The sequence below is a fragment of the Cladophialophora bantiana genome (assembly GCF_000835475.1).
Source record: "Cladophialophora bantiana CBS 173.52 unplaced genomic scaffold supercont1.2, whole genome shotgun sequence".
Taxonomy (NCBI): domain Eukaryota; kingdom Fungi; phylum Ascomycota; class Eurotiomycetes; order Chaetothyriales; family Herpotrichiellaceae; genus Cladophialophora; species Cladophialophora bantiana.
Genome location: NW_015971576.1, coordinates 1,145,196 through 1,170,440, shown reverse-complemented (window position 1 = coordinate 1,170,440; position 25,245 = coordinate 1,145,196). Strand labels below are relative to the sequence as shown.

Here is a 25,245-nt window from a genome sequence, read left to right as displayed (position 1 = left end):
CATATTGAGATCCCACAAGAGAAGTCTCCAGATAGTCGACCTTTTCGCTCGTGATGGCGGACTGTAGACAAAATCCCCTTTGTCCAGGGAGCTCTCCGCTGGTCAGCGTGTGGTTTTCCGGCCGTCATGACGGGCAATAGCTTGGATAGACCATGCAAATAGGATAACGTACAAAGTCTGGCGCGAACACTAAATGATGAACATTGGCACTTCCTCGAGTCGCGATTTCTTGTCCTTTACCTTATCTGTCATCCCTTTCGACAAGGGTTTGCCAGCTGATTGTGGTGTTGCTCTCGACTTGCGTCCATCATTTTGAGATCCACTCACGGTTGCAGCCGGGCAAGAATCATCGAGGTCTACAACGAATCTGTGCTTCTTAGGCCGCTCTTCGGGTCTGCTGTGCACTGGAGACTGTCTGCGGTCTAGGACACTGCTGTTGGAAGCTCGGGATGTCCACGTGCTCCGCAGACCGTTATGTAGAGATGCCTTGTTTCCGATTACACGGGAGGTCGAGAGCCGGTCGACATTGTCTCGTTTTAAGGATGAGTTTTGCGCAATATTGACTTGGTCATGGCCATCTTCTTCCGCGTCTCTGATGTTTTTTCTGTGGCTCTGACTTCTGGCGAGGCCCATGCCGGCCTTTGTAGTGCTCGAGATTCCCTCCAAGCCAACAAGAGACATCTTCTGCTGGCCGCTCCTCGCCATCAGCGGAGCGAGACTGGTGCCAGACCACAAGTCGGTGATCTTGTCTTCATCTTCATCATCTTCGAGAGTCGAATTTCCGGCGACTCGTCGCAAAGTCTCCTTCTGCTTGTTGTGCAAGGCGGCGGATCTGAGCCGTCTCTTTGTTTTCTCGGCCATGCGCGATGTAGGTTCAGGAAGAGCTTTGGGGGCTGCTTCTCGTGCTTGCTTGACGAGTCTCTTGTACTCAGCATGATGGAGATGTGCGGTATATGCCTGTGCTACCGTTTGAAACTCGTCCTCCACCATGATATAGATGTCGTCGCCATCGTACCCCTCTCGCATGAGCCTGGGATAGCTGTCAAAGAATGCTCTGCGAGCCGAATTCACGCACTCACTCTGTGGTTGGAGGCCCTCGAATAGGAGAGGATGAAGGTGTTCTCCCTACCCAGCTGTCAGTGCAGCACATTTCGCCGCGTTTTCTGGAGAACTCACGACTTCGGCCCGTCGTCGAAGCAGTTGCCTTTGAGGGACTATCCAGGTCAGCTACATTGTCGGCCGACCTTTCGCTGCGGGTTGGTGAGGACGCCCGCTCGCGCTTGATACGAGGCGCGGGGATCACTCGTGCTTTCTTTGCTGGCGGAAGATGGTCCACCGTCCATGGTAAGGTGCGCGCCATTTTGGTTCTCGACAGTTACAGCCTCGGAGACCTTGATATGCAGGAGCTCAAGGTGGGTTTGCCCGTTGCGGGTTGCATTTCCTGGAAAGAGCTCTAAGCATGTCTGCCTCCTTGGTTGGAGCGAATTTTGGAGGCAATGACCGGGGGTTAAGATCGGGGGTTAAGACTCGAAGCATGAATAACTGGGTTCCAGTGTGTGGTGAAGCCGCAACCGCCACTGCTGCCAGATGGCCCCACTCTCTACTCGGCAGCTTACCATCTTTTCGTCACTCCCTCCTTCTTTTAAGAGTGAAATGATACGAGTAGAACGAGCAGTTGGCTTATGAATGAAATGAATCCTAAAGAATTGGTAACGCAAGATTTTTTTGATATAGGCAGACGCAGTCTCGCAGCCTTAGTAGCATCTAACCAGCCGGAGGGTATCATTTTTCACTCATGTAGAGCGCCCATAACCCATATCAAGCCGTCAACTCCAGGTAAATGTTCTCTTTTATGATCTCTTCCATTGACCAAAGAATATGTTGTAGCAATGTCTGAAGTCGGCATGCGCCATCCATAACGCGTTCAGTCCTGCTGACAGAGTACCACCGTTGAAATGGCCGATGTCCCTATTCATCAAAGCACTTATGCCTCGCCCGGTTTCTTTGAATTGCAACTAACAATCTTGACTTTATCGGCATGGAATTCTTGACCGCCTTCACTCTTAAATCGGACGTCCTTCACAAGAAATGTCCACACGTCGTCGCAGAATCGGTAGGTTTCCAGGTGTCCCTATAGCGAATGTCAGTAGGTCCGGGTGGCTCATCAGTTTTCGATGCCGACCTTGAATGTCAATCTCGATTTAACTTTCTCTGCGAGTGTCTCGGCGATTGCGCGATCGAAGTTGCTGAGGATCTTCATGGCCAGTTGGGGTTCGATTCGGCCATCATTGATGAGATCGTCAATTGTATCGATAAGCGCCTCGCCGATACTGCATAGTTGTGTCAACATCTTCTCCGGCTAGTCTCTCAGGGTGCGTCATTCTACGATAGACGCCATAACATCCCAACAGGCGCCGCATGATACAGGGAAACCTACCTGCTTCCCCGGTACAACTCGTAATACTGTTGTGTCGTCATCTCCGCTGCTTCTGCTCTTCGTTCGCTAAGAGTTCGGGTCCTTTCCTGACAAGAGCCGACGGCCGGGGGATCCTCTGGCGACGAGACGGGACGGAGGTGAGGTAAAGGCGAAGGTTGCAGGTAATGGAGGCAAGCAACGGGGAAGTTCTGGGAGGTGGCCAAGGATGACTTTTGGAACGTCCAGTTAAGCGCCTTATTGGCTGGAACAAAATATCCGATCTTGGCATCTACAGTACATTGCACGTCACTGCTTGACAGCTCTTCATTTAGTTGTCTTGGTTGTCACCCCACGGGGCGAAGATAACCTCAACTCGAATGCGCACCCTTTCATGGCCATCTCAGGCTGGAAGAGCCTCCTCCTCAGTTCGAGTATACGCGAGAATGAAGCAACGAGCTCTATCTCTCTCCGCGGCCTTTTACCGTGGCCGACCGTTCGTCCTGAATCATGTGCTGAGCCAGAATCGGCTCACTTCTTCTTCAGCCAATACTAAGATGGAATCTGGGACCAAATCAGCCAATACAGCAGGCTCATCTAAAAAGAAAGAAACACTGGAAAAACTCAAGAAATCACACAAGAGCATGGCAGAAGCCGATGAGGAAATGCGGCAGGCTATGGAGAACCTTGCAGGAGATGGTGGAGAAGCTGGACTTGAGCTTGAAGACGGCAAGCCCGTTACCATGAAGAGGGGTGTTCGAGAGAACATGTTCAGATACATCTGAGCGTCCTGGCTCAATTCACAAACGAAGACATCTGAGTTTGCATACCGCGATCTGTTAAGACAATGTTGGTGATGAAGCTTAGGGAGCCGCTCATGTTGGGCTCGGGTATCGTGCAAAGTGAACAACGCCCCAATCGCTAGAGCCAACACATCACCAAAGAAGGAAAGCGCCATCTTAGCCATACAAGTTGTTGATATCATCAACGAGAGCGTCCACGGAGCTGCCGCCGGGACAATCATACCACTCCCCACCATCACGGATGCATCGCACCTTTCCCGCGAGCCTGACTGTACAACTCCTTGTGACATTGTTCTCTTGACTCCTCTCGATGCTGGCTCGAAGCAAATCGATTCCTTCTCCTTCCTCGCTGATGCACGAATTGAGCTGCTGGAAATCAAGACCGTGTTCCATGGCACAGCTCTGGACAAGGTCTCGCTTGGGAATGTTGGGGTAGTCGGTAATCATGCAGTTTGCGAATCCAAGCCAGAGTTTGACTTCGGGATAGACTTTCGCAGCGCAGAGGAGGATGATGTTGCCCAAGCATTCGCCCGGTCCATGCTTACACGAAACCGCGTCGGAATTGGGATCAACGCTGTAGTTACGTGAGCGGCGGTCTGATTTTTGGCCAAGTGCAAGATAGCATACCTTCCGATGAATGACATTGTGAAATCCACCTTTTCATTGGCTTGGATCATTGTTGGTACAATCAGCTCGCGCAGGCAATCCCTTGCGTCGGGACATTTGGACATGACATGTATTTCCAGCGGGACTTTGCTCTCTGCGGCCTCATCCTCTACGGTAGGTGTGGGTGTCCGCCATAGGTGCGGGTGGTAGTGGTGGTGGCAGACGAAGGCGGTACGAAACAGGGAACATATCACCAGTATCGTCAGGATAGCTGGGATCAGTCGCCTCACGAGGTAACGTTGTCGAGGGTCATGCTGTTTGGGTACAACGCGAGCCGCAGACTCGTATGCCGGGAGCTTTTCGTCGGAATGCGGCGGTTGGAGAGCCATGATAGATAGATACAGGACTAGTGTGAGAGTGAGTTGGATGGCGCTCGGTGGTTTCGCGAGTTCCGGTCTTTTTTGAGATGAGGGGAGGAGGCGCCTTGGCGCATATGCGAGCCTGCAAGCAAGTACATAGCGGGAGCAGCGGGAGTGCAGGGCAGTGGCAGGCACCGGTTGACGCCCCGGAGTAGTCCGTCATTATTATACCCAAGTTTGGGACGTATCGAGCTATGCCTCTAATGCGAGATCTTTGGAGTCAGTGTCGCTTGACGCTCCTCCCGAGATGTTATGACAAACGTGCTTGACAGATAGATAGCAGCCCGATAGACCACTTCTCACAGCTCAATACCTAGCTCGCTCCCGAAGTACGTCCATCCAAGGTGCAAGTACCGAATCCTCCGGTCTGGAAAGCAGCAGCCGTGATTGCAGCCCAAATTATGCAAGAAAGGTGGCCAGATCAAGCCGAGGAGACCTCTCGACCTTTACGTACACATCCAGAATGACTTCATCACCTAGGGTCCCCAGGGAACCATAGCAAGCTCCGAAAAGTGGTGATAGCCCTACCTTCCCCCTTGCGCAAGTTAGTACCTACAGTAGGTAGCCATGTGGCAGCCCGTCTGGAGTATATCAGAGCTTGATCAGAGGTACCTGGTAGCCTCCACTGCTCCCAGTAAAATGGCCAGTCTAGCCTCACTAACCCCCCTTTCCTCCCCATGCCCACCCCTCCCAAGCCTCATTTATTAGCCACCACCGCGTTTGTGCACAAAACACCTGCTGCTGTTGGTCTCGCTCGGCTGGGGCCTGCCTGTGCGCCTAAAGATGCCCTGAACCCTTTTTTTCACACGCTTGCCGATTCGCACTCGAAAACGGCTTGAGGCTGACTTTTCCCTTTTTCCCTTCTTCAGTCCCAGCGTCACATTCCGACTCCCCAGGGTCACATTTGATCAACGAGATATAGCGATCGAATCCTGTTCTTTACGGGCACGGTCGCTTTATCCTGTGCCTGTTTCATCTATGAACCTTCGCTGACCCGCTACCGAAACCTGATCATCGAACTGACACTGACAAGCCAAAATATCTCAATTCCCCCGACGTCTGCTGCAAGGCCACCTTGAACCGTCCTTTTACTCCGATGCTGACCGAGTTGCCTCGCACGTGAACGTACGGAAGTATCGACTTGTGCGGCATCCAGCCACTTGAGTTTGCGACATCTCAAAACCGTCCACTGCCATGTCGGAGCAGGCCTCGCATCGGTCGGCCAGCAATGGAAGCCCGCCGCCTGATGATCTCGAGCATGATCTCGATGCTTTTGTTCAGCCACTGCTTATCGACGACAACCTGGTGCACAATCTGGCCTACAAGTTTTCCAAGGTCTATGGAGAGTTAGCCTTACGCTCCGAAGAGCAATTTCTGCCTACCCCGGTAACCAAACTGCCCACAGGACAGGAGACGGGCCAATTTCTGGCCATCGACGTTGGAGGCACTAATCTGCGAGTGGCATTTATCGAACTTTTGGGCGACACGGAGGAGCTGCTGCCTACAGCCAATGGAGTGGAACGGTCACGTGAGACGATTCGCAACGCTCAACGTCCTCGCGTGCGGCGGACCTTGGAGAAGGCTTGGCCCATTGGAGAGCATTTGAAGATGGATAAGACAGAGGACCTCTTCGCCTGGATTGGCGACTGTATAGCTGAGGTTGTGGGGGACCGGTTGACTTCAGATATGGGCAAAGTGCCCGTTCCAGACGAGCTCCCGATGGGCATCACTTTCAGCTTTCCCATGATGTAGGTCCGACTCTGCATCCAAAGGTTCAGGTGCTGACACGCGAATCCAGGCAAACAGAGCTATCGTCCGCGACCTTGATGCCCATGGGAAAAGGTTTCACCATCAGTTCTGATCTTGATCTTGGATCTACTCTGTTGCAAGGCTACGCCCGCCACACTCGCCGCCAGTCTCCCACAGGCTCGCCCCCGAAGGCAAAGCGGAGAAAGCTCGGCCCGCTCCCTCGGCTGAAGATCACGGCCATCACCAACGACACGATTGCGACTCTCGCTTCACTGGCATACACTGTCAAGTCCCTGCCGAATTCTCGGGTTGTCGCCGGTATAATCGTCGGAACGGGATGCAACGCCACTATTCCCATGAAGTTCTCCAGCTTGGGCACGACCAAAGTCGAACCGATCAGAAAGAACAAGCCTCACGCTACAGAGACGGTCGTGAACACAGAGATCACAATTGCTGGTGCTTGCGCGCCTTTACAAAGCATTACAACTGAGTGGGATCGTCAATTGGATCAGGCATGTGCGCGACCCGGTTTCCAGCCTTTGGAATACATGACCGGAGGCCGATACATTGGGGAGCTGATTCGCATCATTTTCTTTGATTACATGACGCGTGCCCACAAACCACCGGTGCCGGCAGCCTCTCTTCCCGCGACGATTGTACACAGTTATAGTTTTAGCACCACGTTTGTGAGTGCAGTGGTTGCACGGGCTCGGTCAGATTCAGAACTGGCTGGCGAATTGAAGCGCCGCATCCCCCCTCCGGAATCTTCGAACTGGGGGTGGTCACCGCATTCGGCGGGCGCGCTACGCAAAATTGCGCAGATGGTTCAGATACGATCCGCCGGGCTTATTGCTGCCGCTACAGTCGGGCTCCTGGCTACCGTGGGCGAAATCGCATTGTCAGAGCCTGGCAGTCCTGCGTTGCTTCCTGACGGGATGGTATTGGCCGACAGCAAGCCAGCGTCACCTAAGTCAAGTGTCCCTTCTCTGCCACAGCGTGACGCCAGAGACGGCCTTTCACCCGCTCCCGGTGCAACAGCCTGGAAGTCAGGACCAGAAGAATTGGTCATTGCTTACACTGGTGGAATTATCCAGCACTATCCCAACTTCAAAGAACAGTGCCAAAGGTTTATCGACCGGTTAGTGATGAGAGCAGGTCCTCAGGACGGCGGCAAGAGTGTGTTCTTAAGAGAAGCTCGGGATGGCGGCATCATTGGAGCCGGCGTCCTCGCAGGCATGGAGACTCAAGAGCGGGCCTTATCATGATGATTCGTCTCCTTGATGTGCGAGTCTTCTCGTTTCTTCTGGCTGCCATTGCGACTTTGGCAGGGGGCGGCAGAATGTAGGAAATTGCTTAACTTTCGATCGACAGGAGACATGCGTCGAGGATTCGTTGGGAAAACTCTGGGGGTTGATAAGGGGATGTGAAGTGAAGCACGCATGATGCAGGACGAAGCCCCTGCGTTTGGGGAGCTGTGACAGGACCTGCTGGGCCGTTTAAGAAGGTTAGGGATCGTGATCGGTAACCGAAAGGGGATTCCTCGATTTGTCACGGAACTGCGGAGGACTCGTACCAACACTCTCGCGGAGTCTAGTGGTGATGGCGCATCCTCGCGCACACTCGCACACAGGCGAAAGGAAAATTGGCCTCACGGATTGGGCGTTAAGCTGGTGCCGAGGCGAAGCTCAACCTCATACGTTTTTAGCCGGAGGATCCAAGGACCAACTTAGGATCGGCATCAGCAGGGGTCCCCGCAACAGACCAACAGCACCAACGGCATGATTGATGGCAAGAAGTAGCCACAGCCGTGGGCGACTCGGTGGTGCTGAATGCTGGACAAACCCTTGAGCCTTTCTTCCTCTGTCAGAAAGAGTTGTATACATATGTATATACATACTGCCAAGTTATCCTGACATAGACTGCTCATGGGGGACGGGGCGGCTGGCCGGATAATCAGCGCATTGGTGATCACATTCTATGTCATCATCCGCGGATCATGATCGCACGAGTTCTGAACGGGATGGATGCCCTCGGTGGCGACGATTTGAACGACACTTCGGAGACCTCCAGCTGTTCACAACAGCCACGAGACACGCCACGAGACACGGCGAGATGGTTGCATCAAGCTTGGACCATGCATTATGTGCATTTCTTGCCCTAAATGGGCCACATCAGTGTTGCCGAAGGGAGAGTACTGTAGGTCTCAGGGCCCAGACAAATCGAGGCATGCGGAAGAGCTCAACGGTTGCTCCAGGCGAGCTGGGAAATATTCCGTTGGCAGAGCTCCAAACAATAGAGCGCGTGGTTGTGCAACCGGACTCGATGCTGTACTAGGTAGGAAGCGATTATTGAAGCCCAGTGATGCGCTTAAAATAATAGGCGACTCGATGAAATCGCAATTTGTGACCACGGGCGGTGTACGAAGTAATCGTTGTGAACTTGTTGGGATACGAATTGATCTGGACACAGGGGCGTCGAGACGAGCACCGTCGGTCGGCGTTGATCGACCCTCGAGACACGCGAGCGGTCCAGTATGAGCAATGATCGAGCTGGTTTCTTGGGTCTGGGGGAGGCTCCTGCTCCTGCCTATTACCGTAGGTAGGCTCCGTAAGTACGAGGTAGGATCTCTCCTGAGCCCCTCGATCCCTCGTGCCTCGTAAGCTCTCGCTTTAACCCAACAAGGGACGGATTGACCGAACAATGGCGTAAGGAGAACGGCGAGACGGCTCGTCCACCACTGACACCACTGGCCGCTCGCCTCGACCAGCCCAGTGAGCCCACATCCTCCCCGCCAACGCATTTGGTTGCGAACTTCCGCGCCCCCAAATTCCCCCAGGAGTCCAGGACCAGGTCTGGTCTGAGAAGCCGCAATGGCGTTTTGTCTGGGTCTTGTGCGTGTGTGTCCACTCTGTCACTGTCGTCGGTGTGGTTCGGTGTGGTGTGGAGAGGGTCACCTTTTCACCTCTTTCGCTTTTTGGCCTTGACTACAAGGCCAGAAACGAGCCCTCAGATCCCTCCACCTCCCACTCACCCGCATTTTTCGCTCTGGCTCCATGAGCATTACATCGCTTCCTCCTCCTGTCCAGACCTCCTACACCTTACACCCAAATCTCCTCCTCGACTCCAGCTCTGTCAACTCTTTGGCGTCGCTCGTTGCCCAACTAGCGAACTCTACCTCTCACCCGTCCGTCGAAAGCGTCCTTCTCCTCACTCGCTTTAAGTCGCCAGTCGACTCGCTTCCCATCCTTCGGTGTCCAGAACCTGTCTGTCCTCTTCAGGATTCGATCCTCAGCGGCCTTCCCTATCCTTTGCTCTGCTATGCGCAGGGTGTCGCAGATCATTCGGTCTTAATGGGCGCGATCGGATTTACGCCATTCTGCTCGTTGCGCACGGGTTGCGGTGCTCTGGAAAGAGGACAAATATGAGCCCTATTCTTACAATTGGACATGTCTTGCATACCTGGATTCGGCGCGATGAGCCTGATAATCCAGAACAGAGACCGAGTGACCCCAATGGACTTGTCCTTGAGGCGTGGGGTGGGTGGTGCCCTGTCTCCGGGTTGTACAATCCGTCCATAAAATCAAACGGCTGACAAACAAAACTTTTGTCGAACAACAGCTCAAGGGTACATGGTTGGATCACTTATCATCATGTCCTGCATCACGTTGGCAAACATGCGGAAAGGCGTTCTGTTGCACAAGCTGATTTTGCTCGAGGTATGTTGGGCTTTGCGCTTCGTCGACGCCATTTGTTCTTGTCAGAGAGACTGACCAGAAACTTGGGTTTGACAGCTCGTCCTTGGGTATTGGCAAGGCTTCTTCATTCTGTTCAATCCGCCTGTCTACGCCTGGTGGCTTTCCGTAGCCGCCATTCCACTCAATATCTCCTGGTGGTTGCACAATGTGATCGCCTGGATGAAGTTGAGACCTTTTCTCAACAAGACGGTCAGTCGACTATTCATTGGCACTGTTATCTTAGTTATCCCGTACTGGATTGTTGAGATATACGCCAACTTCACTTATTTTCACAACGTCAACAAGGTCTTCCTGAAGACGAGGCCATGGGAAGCGCTTTGTCGGGATCCGTGGTGGATCTTGGCGGCCTGCCTCTTGATATACAACATCAAGACCAAGTACGACCTGACTCTGACGCAAATCGTCCGCATCTCTCCTCGATTTGCCGTTATGCTGGGTGCCATGGTACTCAGCATATGCTTTATTGTTCTTGACGTCCTTTCAGTTACCTCGGCTCTAAAGTCTGTGCTACCCGTGGGCATCAACCCTTTCTGGAAACTTTCCTTTGTCTTCAAGTGTTTGACCGACTCAGTTGTCTTGGACGATTTCAAAACAGCGTTGGACCGATTGAGGGCTTTTAAATTGAGCCGGCTCGGCAGCTTTGCCATGGACGCGGCAGACAACCGAAACAAGAAGCACAGGGATGATGTTAACAGTGCCAACAATTGGGCCACTCCGCCTGTTGCACCCACTGGTAACAAGCCTCAACCAGTTGGTCCTCTACCAATCTTGCCCAGCCCTGACAGTGACTATATCAAACCCGGGTGGGAAGAGCTGAAACACGCACGCTCAGCTCATGTGGAAAATGGAAACCCTGCAGATCTCGCACGAGACGGCTGGAGAGATCGCGATCCAGACGAGAATCCTTTTGATGCGATAGATTATGCCGACCCTCAACGAGAGTCGAGTGACACCCAGATGCTCAAACCCCAAGGCAGTTGGCTGCATAGGCGCTCCTCTGAAGAAACTTCCGACGTCGACATCGAATATGCCATGGCGGTCCGGTCGATGACCCATGATTCGATGGACAAACAACGCGATAGGAGAAAATCAATAGGCGTCGCCAAGTGATCCTTGGAAGTCTGCCCTTGAAGGGAGGGCAGTTCTACCCACAAATTCCCAACACTTGCCGCACAGAGCCTCAAGAGCACGTGCGGTCGCCACGACAGCGCCCGGACGGAGATTGACCCATTGACGGTTCCAGCCTGGAAAGTCCCAGTACTTGACCGATTGTGGTCAGGCTCTCAGAACAACTATTGCCGTAGGTTCGGCGCAACTGATTTCGCCGGAAAGACGGCTATGGCCGTGGTTCCGTCAGCCGGAATCGGTGTCGAGGTGTATTACCCTCCTCCGAGTGGTAGCGTAATTATTTGATTGTGGAAAAAGCCGGATGAAGGAGACTCGGCAAACAGAGCTCAAGAGAAATATTTGTGAGGACTGAAAGAATTGTCCACCACGCTCAGAATGAGCGTTTAGCAATGCATGCGACTCCAGCAATGAGGGATGAAGGATTGGATTTGGGAGCATTTTCTAAACTGTCATCGCATTTGATACCCCAGGACATTGCAGAGATGTGCATATATAGCGAACGGATCCGGACTGTAAATAGGAATAGCATCAGAGTTATCCAGTATGTGCTTGGTTGACATCGTGTGTACTTTGGTACGTATCTGTGTTTTACAGTAGCTCGAGCAGGTGTTCGAGCGGCCCCTGGACGCATCACGCATCAGGGGATCGGGCCTGATTAGCAACCTTCCCCTACCCGCAAATTGACTGGCTGGCGGGCACCAAGGGAACCCAGCGCCGCCTGGACAGTTTCCTTGGCACTCGGGACCAGGACCAGCTTGGACCAGGCAGGACCCTTCCGAGCCTCCAAACTCCCTCCAACCATGCACGGCCACTTCCAAAAGAAAACGCGTCTGCGGGCCCTGCGCGATTCCCAGTTGATACTCGTACAATTCGACGCCTGCAATCATCAATTTCTTTCTTGTTCTCCCTCCAAACTTCCTCCCTCGCCACAGACATCTGTTCTTGTCAGCATTGCACCGGCGTTGGAGGGCATTTGACATGCTGGCAAATGTCTCTGCCGTCGATTTTGTTCCCCCGTCAGACTGATAGACCCATCCCCTATGGACGTCCTTTCGACTAGTACTCCCAACGGGGATCCCGGTCCTGCTGCGATCTTGGAGCCCGTGGATCCCCTCGACGTCCTTGAACATATCGCCAATCTGATTGAGACCACCCTTGGTGCTGCAAGAAGAGAGCTCGAAGCGGTCGGCAGCCTCCTATCGAAAGCCAGTCGTCCCGAATCCCTCAACAAATGTGCTCGATTCGCAGCCGATCCTCAAGTTACCCTCTATGCGCAGAAGGATGTGCGGCAAGACTTGGTCAATGGTCATGATGACACTCCCAGTCAGTTACCAAATTCCATGTTCAGATGAAGAGTCTAATCCAGTTGGCAGAAATCGAACATCTCTATAGCCTTTCATCCGAATTGTCCCCTGCACAGACGACTGTTGCCACGATTGCCTTCCTGAAACTTTCTGGGCCTCTTGATGGACGAAGGTCGATTGCCAGCCAGATCCAAGTCTTCAATCTCCCGGGCTCGTACAACATCGGTGGCGAAGCCAATACCGGCGGAGACGTTATCTCACCATACGAAGTAGTCTACTCGCTTTTACACAACGTTCTCAGCCCGTACTTTGAGGCGTACACCCGACAACATGGCTCAACAAACCGGAATTGGTATGATCCCCAGGCGAAAGGCGGTATTCCAGGTGCGAAGAGAAGAATTGCGGAATTAGAAATGAGTCTGCTGCATCTGCAACAAAATACTGATATTCCGATGATCCACTTGCCCATGCACGAGGTGGTAATGGGAGCCTTGCAAAATGCCGAAGCCCAGGGATTGTCACCATCCGTCCAGTTGATTCCGGCACACGTCCTTGAGAATACCACCGTTCTGAACAGCATTCAGAATCATGTTATTGGGTGGATCAAGTCAATACAGAATATAACCAAACTTACCAAAGACGTCAAGGATGCAACGCCTACACAGACCTCTGCTGCCCAAGAGATCAATTTCTGGCTTTCTCTGGAGGCTTCATTGAACAAGCTTGTGGAAGAAATCAGCCTCGATCATGTCCGCTTGACGTTGGAAATCCTGAAGAAGGCCAAGCGGCAACAGGCTGTTGTCAGCTTTGAGACCGACACTGGCTGGAGAGATGCTCTCGAAGTTGTGCGGAACTACAACACTCTCATGCGAGACTTCCCCTTGGATGAGCTGTCTTCCGCAACGTCGCTGCAAAAACTGGCAGAAGCTCTGGTCCTGATCTTCAACCACCTGAACAAGAAATGGAGGGTCTGCAACTACCCCATTCGCCGAGCACTCAAGCTGGTGGAGGGTATTTCGGAGGACATGAATACCCAGATTCTTCGTCTGCTTCAAGGGCGCTCGATCATGTCGCTGAGCTGGGACGAGTTTACTGACCTGATGAATTCGGTGAACCTGGTGTGGGAGACTTGGGACGACCAAATGAAAAGCTTCACGGCTGTTGCTCGGGAGATAACAAGACGCAAAAACACCGATTTTGTGCCTGTGAAGATAATTCCTAGACACGCCCAGACTCAGGAGCGACTGCGGTATGTCTATCGCTTCCGAAATGACCACGAACAACTGCGCCGGACGATCATCAATGTTCTTGGACCCAAGGCTCGTGCAACCGACCCAACCCGACCTGCAGATGATGGCGGAGCTGCAATTATCGAGGAACTAGGAGACGTTGATGCTGTTGAGGAAGTTGCCGGCGCTTATGACATTGTCCGCCACGTGGATGTGCTAGACGTGTCGCCAAAGGGAACAGAAATTTGGGTCCAGGCTGAGATGCAGTATACCGAACGGACATCTCGAGTGGAGGACTCAATTATCACAAGACTAAGAGACCGCTTGGGGAAAGCAAAGACAGCAAATGAGATGTTCCGAGTTTTTGAGAAATTCAACGCTTTGCTGGTCAGACCGAAAGTTCGAGGTGCCATTGCGGCGTATCAGACTCAGCTCTTGGACAATGTCAAGAACGCCATCGCCTCTCTCCACGAAAGATTCAAGCAGCAGTACGGTGGCTCCGAGGCCCAGATGATGGCTCAACTTCGCGACATCCCTCCTGTGGCAGGTGCAATCCTGTGGGTCCGTCAAATCGAAGCACAATTGAACAACTATATGTCCAAGGTCCAAGCTGTCCTCGGAGAAGACTGGATGCTTCATACCGACGGAGAGAAACTGGAAGCTGAAAGCAACCTGTTCCGAAAGAAGCTCACGACCAGAGACATTTATGAAGCGTGGCTTCGCGATGTTCAGGCCAGAGATATCTCCGTTACTGGCCGACTATTCTCCATTACGCGGAGTCGTACGGCAAATGGTGCCATGGAGCTCATTGTGAACTTTGACAATCATGCCATATCGCTCTTCAAAGAGGTCAGAAATCTTAGCTGGCTGAACTACCAAATCCCACACCGGATAGCAACAACCGCGAAGCAAGCTCAGCGCGTGTATCCGTACGCTTTGAGTCTTATGGAGAGTGTTGCAGGGTATTTCTCCGCTGTCCGAGCTATTCAAGAAATGCCGAACACAGCACCTCTGATGGCAGGCTATGAGAAGGAGGTGCAAATCCTCTTTGCCACTGGCATCAAGTTAAGATGGGACTCTTTCATCCATTCATACGAACTGCACATCAAGGGAAAAGCCACAACCAATGACTCGGCGCATGTGCAGTATGTTCGTGACTTGGCTACAGCGGTCACAACTCTGCAAAGCAAGACTGCGACTGTTCGAAACCTTGACCAGAGCATCCAAGTTGCTCTTTCCGAGATGAAGAGCTGTCCCTATACAGCCAAGAATTTCCAGGCTCAAATGGACATTATTCAGAACGCTGTGGACAAGATGAATCTAGAAAACTACTCAAATCTCTCTAATTGGGTGTCTCAATTAAACTTGCAATTGCGCCAAATCTTTGAGGAACGACTACGAGCGGCGTTAAAGTACTGGATCACGTCCTTTACCTCCACGGATGAACAATATCCTGCTTCAGAGGAAACCATGCACCATGTTCAGTTTCCCCTTACACAGATCGAAATAATGATGAACAATCAAACAGTTTTCGTCGACCCGCCTCTCAACTTCGTCAAGGCTTCTTGGGTGCTTCAGCTGGAAGACTGGCTGGAAGTCTTGTGTCACTTGCCACAAGTCAGAGCCTCTCGATACTCCGTGACTGCGGATATTGGTTCACCACAGGCAACACCCGAATTCACAGATCTACCATTACAGAATGTTGAGGTCCTGCAGGCGGCCTACAGCGCCATCGATACCAGGATTGAAAATATGGCCGTTTACCTGGAGGAATGGTACACGTACCAGAATTTGTGGGATCTCCGTAGTGATCAATTGCACGAAACCCTTGGTGATGATCTTGCCCAATGGCACCAGCTACTACAAGAAGTTCGCCACGCACGTTCAACCTTTGACACCTCTGAGGGACGCAAGAGCTTTGGCTGTGTTGTCTTTGACTATGAGCAGGTCCAATCGAAGATTACACAGAAGTATGATCAATGGCAATATGAGATCACCAGCAAGTTCGGTGGCATCCTCGGCAATCGTATGGCGGAAGTGTACACTGACATGAAACGATCGCGCCTCGAACTCGAAAATCACTCCCTCGAGGCGTCATCCACGGCGCAAGCCGTTGCATTCATCACCATTGTCCAGCAATGCAGACGAAATGCGATGATATGGGGACCTGAAGTCGAGATCTTCAGGCAAGGCCAGACTACCCTTTCAAGACAGCGGTACAATTTTGCTAGTGACTGGCTCTCTGCGAACCAGGTGAGCGACGAATGGGATGCTTTTGAAGAGATCTTGAATCGCAAAAGCAAGGTTGTTGAAGATCAGACGGATGCGCTTCGCGCCAATATTATTGCAGAGGATCGCGTTATCGGTAGCCGGATCGCCGATGTGGTTGCTCAATGGACGGAGGAGAAGCCTGTTTCAGGGACGATTCCACCCGCCGAAGCCGCCGAGCTCTTACGTGTTTATCAAGCCCGCATGGAGAAGCTGCAGGCAGAAGCTGAAACTGTCTCGCGCGCAAAAGAAGCCCTTGCATTACCGTCCACTCAGGATGATTCCCTGACTGCTGCGTTGGAGGAAGTAAGCGATTTCAAGTCTGTTTGGTCCGCGCTGTCGACGATATGGCAGAGCATCAACGAACTCCGCGACATGTTATGGACTAGTTTGCAACCACGAAAGCTTCGTCAATCTTTGGACGGCTTGGTGAAGATGACGAAAGAGATGCCCAGTCGAATGCGGCAGTATGCTGCTTTCGAGCATGTCCAGACCATTCTCCGACAGTTGATCAAGGCGAATCCACTTCTCAACGACCTCAAGTCCGATGCCATTCGAGAGAGGCACTGGCTGAAAATCTACAAGGCATTGAAACCCAACAAGAGATATTCTGAGGTGTCGATGACTCTGGGAGATGTCTGGGATCTTCAGTTGATAACCAGCGAGGCAACTATCCGGGATATTATTGTCCAAGCGAGAGGAGAACTGGCGCTCGAAGAGTTTGTCAGACAAGTGCGAGAAACCTGGCAAAGCTATCCGCTTGATCTGGTGAACTATCAAAACAAGTGCCGACTCATTCGGGGCTGGGATGAGCTTTTCTCCAAGTGCAGTGAGAACCTGAATTCCCTCCAAGCTATGCGCCACTCCCCGTACTACAAAGAGTTTGAGGAAGAAGCTTCATCGTGGGAAGACAAGCTAAATCGAGTCCATGTTCTGTTCGACATCTGGATTGACGTGCAGAGACAATGGGTTTACCTAGAAGGAGTCTTTACTGGCAACAACGACATCAAGCACCTTCTACCTACTGAATCCAGCAGATTCTCGAACATCAACACAGAATTTTCTGCAGTCATGAAGAAGGTCTATAAATCCCCGTTTGTTATGGATGTCCTCGCCATTCCTGGCGTGCAGAAATCTCTAGAGCGTCTGGCAGAACTGCTGAGCAAAATTCAGAAGGCCTTGGGCGAGTATCTTGAACGGGAGCGTGTCTCGTTCCCTCGATTTTACTTTGTCGGCGATGAAGATTTGCTGGAGATCATTGGCAACAGCAACGACAGCACCCGCGTCGCGAAGCACTTCAAAAAGATGTTCGCCGGCATATCCGGCGCAGAAGTCACCGATGACAACACAATCGCAGCTATTACTTCAAAAGAAGGCGAGGTCGTCAGGCTGAAGAAAGAGGTTTCCCTGATCAAGCTTCCCAAAATCAATGATTGGCTTACGGCGCTCGACACCAGTGTCAAGCAGACCTTGGCTGAGTTACTTGCGGAAGCTGCTACTGCTTTTAAACCCTTATTTACTGCCCCTGAGCTCGATGTCCAAGAGTTTCAAGCGTACATGACGCGGTTTCCTGCTCAGATAATGATCCTGGCGGCGCAAGTCGTATGGACCGACCTCGTGCAAGGAGCGCTTGAAGGAGGGGGCCAAGGGTTACCGAAACTTCACGAGTATGAAGTGCGACTACTCGACGTCCTAGCCGAAAGCGTATTGCAAGACCTCCCTGCCTTGACTCGAAAGAAATGCGAACACTTTATCACTGAGGCTGTTCATCAACGAGACGTTATTGCGAAACTCATGAAAGCCAAAGCAAATTCACCTGGACATTATCTTTGGCTTCTGCAGATGCGCTACGTTTACGACCCCAATGCAGATCTGATGAACCGCTTGCGCATTCATATGGCAAATGCAGACTTGGACTATGGCTACGAATATCTCGGTGTGCCAGACCGCCTTGTTCGGACACCCCTGACTGATCGATGCTTTTTAACTTTGACTCAAGCCCTTTGCCAAAGGCTTGGAGGTTCTCCATATGGTCCTGCGGGAACTGGAAAGACCGAGTCAGTCAAGGCCCTGGGACTTCAGCTGGGGCGCTTCACCTTGGTTTTTTGTTGTGACGACACCTTCGACTTTCAGGCGATGGGCCGCATATTCCTTGGGCTGTGTCAGGTTGGTGCTTGGGGATGTTTTGACGAATTCAATCGTCTTGAAGAGAGAATTCTCTCGGCCGTGTCGCAACAAATTCAAAACATCCAAATTGGCCTCAAGAATACCACCAACGAGCAAAAGGCGCAAATTGACCTCGTGGGGCGCCGCTTCAAAGTCAACCCAAATTCTGGCCTATTCATCACCATGAATCCTGGTTATGCTGGACGTTCTAACCTGCCAGACAATCTGAAGAAACTCTTTAGGAGTGTTGCAATGTCGAAACCAGACAAGGAGCTAATCGCTGAAGTCATGCTTTTCTCACAAGGTTTCAAGCAAGCAAAACATATTTCCCACCAAGTCGTCCCATTCTTCGACCATTGTGCGCAGCGACTCTCGAAGCAACCTCATTACGATTTCGGTCTGAGAGCACTGAAAAGCGTCCTCATCAGCTCCGGTGGGCTCAAGAGAGTTCGAATGCAAACGCCTGATGGGATTCCGGGAGACGAGAGCATCATTGAGCCGCAGATCATTGTGCAAAGCATCCGAGAGACAGTGTCACCAAAACTGATCAAACAAGACGTTGAAACTCTTATTGAGGTCCAGGCAGAAGACTTCCCAGGAGTGGAATATGTCCCTGCAAACATGACCAGGCTCATGGAGGCAATCAAGCAAGTGATGCAAGAACAGCATCTCACAGAAAGCGAGGCTTGGATGACGAAGATTCTCCAACTGTATCAGATTCAAAACATCCATCACGGAGTCATGATGGTCGGACAGTCCGCCTCTGGTAAATCTGCCATATGGAGAGTCCTTCTTCAAGCCCTACAGAGGGTGGAGGGAATTGAAGGCGTATATCATGTGATTGATCCGAAGGTCATGTCGAAAGAAGCACTCTATGGCAGCCTCGACAGCACGACCCGAGAGTGGACTGATGGCTTGTTCACCGCCATCCTGCGAAAGGTCGTTGACAATCTCCGTGGCGAAGACAGTAAGCGTCATTGGATCGTTTTTGACGGAGATGTCGATCCTGAATGGGTAGAAAACTTGAACAGCGTTCTCGACGACAACAAACTACTCACCCTGCCGAACGGGGAAAGATTGAACTTGCCGCCAAACGTTCGAATCATGTTCGAAGTCGAGAGTCTGAAATATGCCACTCTTGCCACGGTCAGTCGTTGTGGTATGGTGTGGTTCTCAGATGACACCGTCAGCGCGTCCCTGATGATAGACCACCACCTTCAGAAGCTCGCGGACCGCACATTTGAGGACTTGGATGATGAGATCAAAGCAGCCGGTCTCACTACGAAAGCTCAAGACACACAGCGCCACGTGGTCGAGACCTTGAAAACGTCGATGCAACGGGATGACCTTCTCCTCAAAGCACTATCGTCTGCAGCAACTCACAAGCATATCATGGATTTCACTACGGCCCGGGCGCTTGGCAGTCTGTTTAGTCTCCTAGCAAAAGGATGTCGCACAATCTTGGAGTACAACATGAATCATCCTGAATTTCCTCTAGAGCCGGAGCAAACTGAGGCATTCATTTCGAAGAAGCTTTTATTGGCAATCGTTTGGAGCTTCGTTGGTGATGCGTCCTTGGGCATTCGCAAGGAGTTCGGTGATTTCCTGTCTACAATGACAAATGTCGACCTACCGACTCTCGACAGCTCTACTTCACTCATTGATTACGATGTGACTTTGCCCCATGCCCAATGGGTACCGTGGCAGACTCAAGTTCCCACAGTCGACTTGAACACTCATTCGATCACTCAAACTGATGTTATTATACCTACGATCGACACTGTCCGCCATGAGGACGTTCTGTACTCGTGGTTGTCGGAACACAAACCCCTGATGCTGTGCGGTCCTCCGGGTTCTGGAAAAACAATGACTCTCTTCAGCGCCCTTCGGAAACTTCCCGATATGGAAGTTGTGGGTCTCAACTTTTCCAGTGCCACTCAGCCAGAGCTCGTCATCAAGACTTTTGAGCAATACTGTGAGTATAAAAAGACCCTCAATGGAATGGTACTCTCCCCAACGCAACTTGGTCGATGGTTGGTCATTTTCTGCGACGAGATCAATCTTCCTGCTCCCGACAAGTACGGCACCCAACGCGCCATCAGTTTCCTGCGGCAGCTCGTAGAACAAAATGGCTTTTGGCGCACTACTGACAGGGTGTGGGTAACTTTGGAGCGTATTCAATTCGTTGGCGCTTGCAATCCACCGGAAGATGTGGGACGTCATCCCATGGGCGACCGATTCTTGAGACACGCGCCTGTGGTCATGGTTGACTATCCCGGCGAGGTCTCTTTAACCCAAATTTACGGCACCTTCAACAACGCGGTCCTCAAAGTAGTGCCCTCCTTGCGGGGATTCGCGGAAGCTCTGACGCGCGCAATGGTCGAGTTCTACCTGAAGTCCCAAACGAGGTTTACGCCAGATATTCAGCCTCATTATGTTTACTCGCCTAGAGAACTGACTAGATGGGTACGTGGCGTATACGAGGCCATAGCCCCGCTCGAACACCTCTCATTGGAAGGGTTGATTCGTATCTGGGCGCACGAAGCGTTGCGACTTTTCCAAGATCGACTTGTCGAACAAGAAGAGCGAGCCTGGACGTCTGATATGGTTCGACAAACAGCGTTAGAACACTTCCCCACCGCCGACATCGATCAAGCATTACAGGGACCGATTCTGTTCTCTAACTGGCTCTCGAAGAACTACGTCTCCGTTGAACAAGAACAATTACGCGAGTTTGTCAAGGCACGTCTGAAGACATTCTGTGAGGAAGAAGTTGATGTTCCTCTTGTGTTGTTCAACGATGTCCTCGAACATGCTCTTCGCATTGACCGAGTCTTCCGCCAACCTCAAGGCCATCTCATTCTAATCGGTACCAGCGGGAGCGGCAAGACCACGTTGTCTAGGTTCGTCGCCTGGATGAATGGCTTGACCATATTCCAGATAAAGGTCCATGGGCGATATTCGGCGGAAGACTTCGACGATGATTTGAGAGGGGTTCTCCGAGCGTGCGGCTGCCGAGGCCAGAAGATTTGCTTCATCATGGACGAATCCAATGTCCTAGACTCTGGTTTCCTCGAACGGATGAACACTTTGCTAGCAAACGGAGAAGTTCCTGGTCTTTTCGAGGGGGATGAATACTCTGCTCTTATGACTGCTTGCAAGGAAGGCGCTCAACGACAAGGTCTTCTTCTGGACTCCCAAGAAGAACTTTACAAGTGGTTCACCCAGCAAATTGTCCGCAACTTGCACGTCGTATTCACAATGAATCCTCCGCAAGACGGCCTCTCGTCGAAGGCAGCTACCAGTCCGGCCTTGTTCAACAGATGCGTCCTCAACTGGATGGGTGATTGGTCGGATCAGGCTCTCTTCCAAGTCGGCTACGAACTCACACAATCTATCGATCTAGACAAGCCGAATTTCTCCGCTCCTGACAGTATCCCCGTCGCATATCGTGATCTAACCCTTCCTGCCTCGCACCGCGACACGATTATCAATGCAATGGTGCACATACACTACTCTGTCCAGAAGACCAACGAGCGTTTGGAGCGTCAACAGGGCATTGTTACTTATCTTACGCCTCGCCACTACCTTGATTTCGTTACGCAATTCCGCAAACTCTTCAGGGAGAAGCGCGAGGATCTCGAGGAACAACAACGCCATCTTAATGTTGGTCTAGACAAACTCCGAGATACTGTCGACAAAGTACGCGACTTGAGAGCAAGCCTGGCACAGAAGAAACATCAGCTGGAGCTAAAAGACGCCGAGGCGAATGAAAAGCTTCAACGAATGGTCGCCGATCAGCGAACCGCAGAGTCTCAGAAGACCACCTCCATTGAGATACAAACAGAATTGGAGAAGCAAGAAAAAGAGATTGCTAGCCGGAAAGAGATCGTGCTGGATGACCTGGCCAAGGCGGAACCGGCAGTCATCGAAGCACAGCGAAGCGTCAGCAACATCAAGAGACAACATCTCACTGAGGTTAGGTCCATGGCTAATCCGCCACCTGGTGTTAAGCTTGCATTGGAATCGGTATGCACCTTACTTGGTCACAAGGTCGATAACTGGAGAGCCATTCAAGCTGTCGTTCGGCGGGACGATTTCATTGCAAATATCGTCAACTACGACAATGAGAAAGATATGACACCCAACCTACGGCAGAAAATGCGCCACGACTACCTGTCCAACGATGATTTCACATTTGAGAAGGTCAATCGTGCAAGCAAAGCATGTGGTCCTCTAGTGCAGTGGGTGGAGGCCCAGGTTAATTACTCCGAGATTCTTGACAGAGTCGGACCCTTGCGCGCTGAAGTGGAGCAATTGGAAGACAAGGCTCTCCAGACAAAAGCTGAAGCCAAAGCTATTGAAAACAGAATCGCCAAACTCGAGGAGAGCATTGCAACCTACAAGACGGAATATGCTGCCCTCATCAGTGAAACGCAAGCCATTAAGGGTGAAATGGCACGAGTTCAGACGAAGGTAGATCGCAGTCTTCGTCTGCTCGACAGTCTATCTTCCGAGCGTGTCAGATGGGAGGCAGCTAGCAAGTCCTTTGAGACGCAGATCCAGACCTTGGTTGGAGATGTGGTCATTGCATCAGCATTCCTAGCATATGGCGGTCTCTACGATCAGCAATTCAGAAAGACAATGGTCGATGATTGGATGCATCACATGTCCCAGTCCGGCATTTCTTGTAAAAGTGATGGCTCGGTTCTTGGATACTTGTCATCCGCCGACGAACGCCTCCAATGGCAGCGTCACTCTCTTCCAGCCGATGACTTATGCATGGAGAATGCCATCATGCTCAAGCGCTTCAACCGATACCCATTGATCATCGACCCGCCTGGCAGGGTGACTGAGTTTTTGAAACAAGAACACCAAGGACGGAAGCTAACAGTCACAAGCTTCCTAGACGACGCCTTCACTAAACAGCTTGAGAGCGCCTTGCGTTTTGGCAATCCGATCTTGATCCAAGACGCCGAATATCTAGATCCCATCTTGACGCATGTCTTGAACAAAGAATACCAAAAGACTGGTGGGCGAGTGCTTATCCAGCTTGGCAAGCAAGAGATCGACTTTTCAGAACACTTCCAATTATATTTATCTACTCGGGATCCCTCGGCAGCATTTGCTCCGGACGTTTGCAGCAGGACTACCTTCATCAACTTCACTGTTACCCGCAGCAGTTTGCAAACACAGTCTTTGAACGAAGTTCTAAAAGCCGAGCGACCGGATGTCGACAAGCGAAGAACAAACCTTGTCAAAATGCAAGGCGAATTTGACACGAACCTCAGGCAATTGGAAAAGAGGCTTTTGCAAGCTCTCAATGAATCCCGGGGTAATATTCTCGATGATGACAATGTCATCCAAACCCTGGAAACTCTCAAAAAGGAAGCTGCGGTCATCACAAAGAAGGTTGCCGAGACCGAAGGAGTCATGGCAGAGGTTGAGCGGATCACACAAGGTTACAGCCACATTGCCAACGCCTGCAGTGCCATTTTTGCTCTGCTTGAGCAGTTGCATCATCTCAACCACGGGTATCGATTCTCGCTGCCATATTTCATCGATATATTCAACTCGGTGCTCCATGATAACCCACATCTTACGAACAAGACAAACCATGAAGAACGTAGCGAGATCATTCTAAAGGACATATTCGTTGAGACTTACCGGCGAACGTCCTTGTCTCTTTTGCAAAAAGATCGCATTACACTAGCAATGCTTCTGGTCCGTGCCTCCCCATACAGCTTTGATCGATCTGCCATGGAACTTATACTAGAAGACCGACCACATTCCCGAGGCACTGTGCCTCTTGACACTCGTGTCGAGGACGTCGTGGCAGCTGTGAAGCGGATCCCTATTTTCAACAGCGACAGACTTGACCCCACGAGCAAGAGTTGGATACAGTTTCTCTCCGCCGAGCGTGCAGAGCACTTCGTTCCGACGCTCTGGAACGACACTGACAATACGATTGATCAAAACCTCTACAAGTTACTCCTTATCAAGCTGGCCCGACCGGACAGGTTTTTGCCTGCAGCTCAAGCACTCGTCGCAGGTGTCTTTGGAGCAGAAATCTTTCAGGGCACTGATGATCTGGCAGCAATTGTCAATCAAGTCAACTCCTCGATCCCCATTGCGCTCTGCTCCAATCCCGGTTTTGATGCAAGCTACAAGGTCGATGCCCTTGTGGAGAAGCAGAATGCGAACTGCGCCAATGTTGCTATGGGGTCTGATGAAAGTGTTGCCAGTGCGGATAAAGCCATCACCAGCGCGGCCGCGAATGGTACGTGGGTGTTGATCAAGAATGTTCATCTAGCTCCTCAATGGCTGCAGAGCCTGGAGAAGCGTCTATCGGCCCTCAAACCGCACAATGACTTCAGATTGTTCCTCTCCATGGAGTCAAGTCCCAAGATACCCGTCAACCTGCTTCAAGCATCCAGGACTCTTGTCTATGAACAACCGGCTGGTATGAGAGCAAATATGAAGGATACCTTAACTGTAGTGTCAGACCGAGGTACCCGGACTCCAGTCGAGAAGGGCAGGCTCTATCTCCTCCTGTGTTTCCTTCACGCCGTGCTCCAAGAACGACTTCGATATGCCCCCACTCTAGGCTGGAAGGGGCTGTGGGAGTTCAATGACAGTGACTACGAGTGTTGCGCGTTCATTATTGACGTCTGGATTGATGCGATTGCACAAGGGAGATCAAATATCGCACCCGTCAAATTACCTTGGGATTTACTTCGGACCTTGGTTACCGAAATGTACGGCGGCAAGATTGATGATGAGGGTGATTTCTCATTGCTGAGTCAAATTGTGAGCAAGGTGTTTGACCCTGCAGCATATGAAAATGACCATGAATTGGTGTCAGCTCCAGATGAAGGGCAGGCACTTAAGGTTCCTTCCGGTACGACTATTCGCGACTTCATGGGTTGGGTGGACCAACTGCCTGAGCGAGAGCCACCAGCATATCTAGGACTACCTGCAAATGCAGAGAAGTTGCTGTTGATGGGACAAGGAAGAGAAACAATTGGCAACCTTGCCAGGATAACGGATTTACTAGAGGAAGGAGAGCAGACATTCTCAGAGGAGCATGGCAGCTCCTGAATTGACACCGTGGAAATTGTTGGGCAATGGCTTGGATTTTCATGAAACAGAATATTGTTTCAATCATGACCTTTAGAGTGTCACTGTCCGGATGGACGATTTTTTCTTTCGAAACGAAACCGGTGTTCAATTCGTTGTCGCAACCGTTATTGAGCGCATGGCGAATGGCGTTTCAGAGTGATTACATTCCGGGTATACCCTGTGTCGTTACACTGCGACTACGGTCTTTATCATAGATAGATCCCAAGAACATAATTTCAGAGACATCTCACTTGTGCTACAGTATCAGCTCGCCGGATGATAG

The 25,245-nt window shown here is 51.4% G+C and overlaps 7 protein-coding genes across 7 annotated transcripts; 4 read left to right on the top strand and 3 right to left on the bottom strand.

The window, feature by feature from the left end:
• Positions 1–189: 189 nt before the first annotated feature.
• Z519_01422 (uncharacterized protein) lies at positions 190–1,360 on the bottom strand (the record flags this gene model as incomplete). The annotated part of the gene is made up of 3 exons (XM_016759179.1): positions 190–1,030; positions 1,080–1,125; positions 1,177–1,360. 3 exons carry the CDS (start codon positions 1,358–1,360, stop codon positions 190–192), a joined length of 1,071 nt encoding a protein of 356 aa, XP_016624507.1.
• Positions 1,361–1,984: 624 nt separating this feature from the next.
• On the bottom strand, positions 1,985–2,478 carry Z519_01421 (transcription initiation factor IIA subunit 2; the record flags this gene model as incomplete). Its single annotated transcript, XM_016759178.1, has 3 exons — positions 1,985–2,131; positions 2,183–2,330; positions 2,438–2,478. The coding sequence occupies 3 exons, from the start codon at positions 2,476–2,478 to the stop codon at positions 1,985–1,987; spliced, it is 336 nt and encodes a 111-aa protein (XP_016624506.1).
• Positions 2,479–2,859: 381 nt separating this feature from the next.
• On the top strand, positions 2,860–3,198 carry Z519_01420 (uncharacterized protein; the record flags this gene model as incomplete). The annotated part of the gene is made up of 1 exon (XM_016759177.1): positions 2,860–3,198. The coding sequence occupies one exon, from the start codon at positions 2,860–2,862 to the stop codon at positions 3,196–3,198; it is 339 nt and encodes a 112-aa protein (XP_016624505.1).
• A 174-nt stretch (positions 3,199–3,372) lies between these two features.
• Z519_01419 (uncharacterized protein) lies at positions 3,373–4,211 on the bottom strand (the record flags this gene model as incomplete). Its single annotated transcript, XM_016759176.1, has 2 exons — positions 3,373–3,790; positions 3,844–4,211. The coding sequence occupies 2 exons, from the start codon at positions 4,209–4,211 to the stop codon at positions 3,373–3,375; spliced, it is 786 nt and encodes a 261-aa protein (XP_016624504.1).
• A 1,224-nt stretch (positions 4,212–5,435) lies between these two features.
• Z519_01418 (uncharacterized protein) lies at positions 5,436–7,255 on the top strand (the record flags this gene model as incomplete). Its single annotated transcript, XM_016759175.1, has 2 exons — positions 5,436–5,989; positions 6,040–7,255. The coding sequence occupies 2 exons, from the start codon at positions 5,436–5,438 to the stop codon at positions 7,253–7,255; spliced, it is 1,770 nt and encodes a 589-aa protein (XP_016624503.1).
• A 2,156-nt stretch (positions 7,256–9,411) lies between these two features.
• Positions 9,412–10,855, top strand: Z519_01417 (uncharacterized protein; the record flags this gene model as incomplete). Its single annotated transcript, XM_016759174.1, has 3 exons — positions 9,412–9,526; positions 9,609–9,706; positions 9,782–10,855. 3 exons carry the CDS (start codon positions 9,412–9,414, stop codon positions 10,853–10,855), a joined length of 1,287 nt encoding a protein of 428 aa, XP_016624502.1.
• A 1,058-nt stretch (positions 10,856–11,913) lies between these two features.
• Positions 11,914–24,941, top strand: Z519_01416 (uncharacterized protein; the record flags this gene model as incomplete). The annotated part of the gene is made up of 2 exons (XM_016759173.1): positions 11,914–12,196; positions 12,247–24,941. 2 exons carry the CDS (start codon positions 11,914–11,916, stop codon positions 24,939–24,941), a joined length of 12,978 nt encoding a protein of 4,325 aa, XP_016624501.1.
• Between the last annotated feature and the right edge of the window lie 304 nt (positions 24,942–25,245).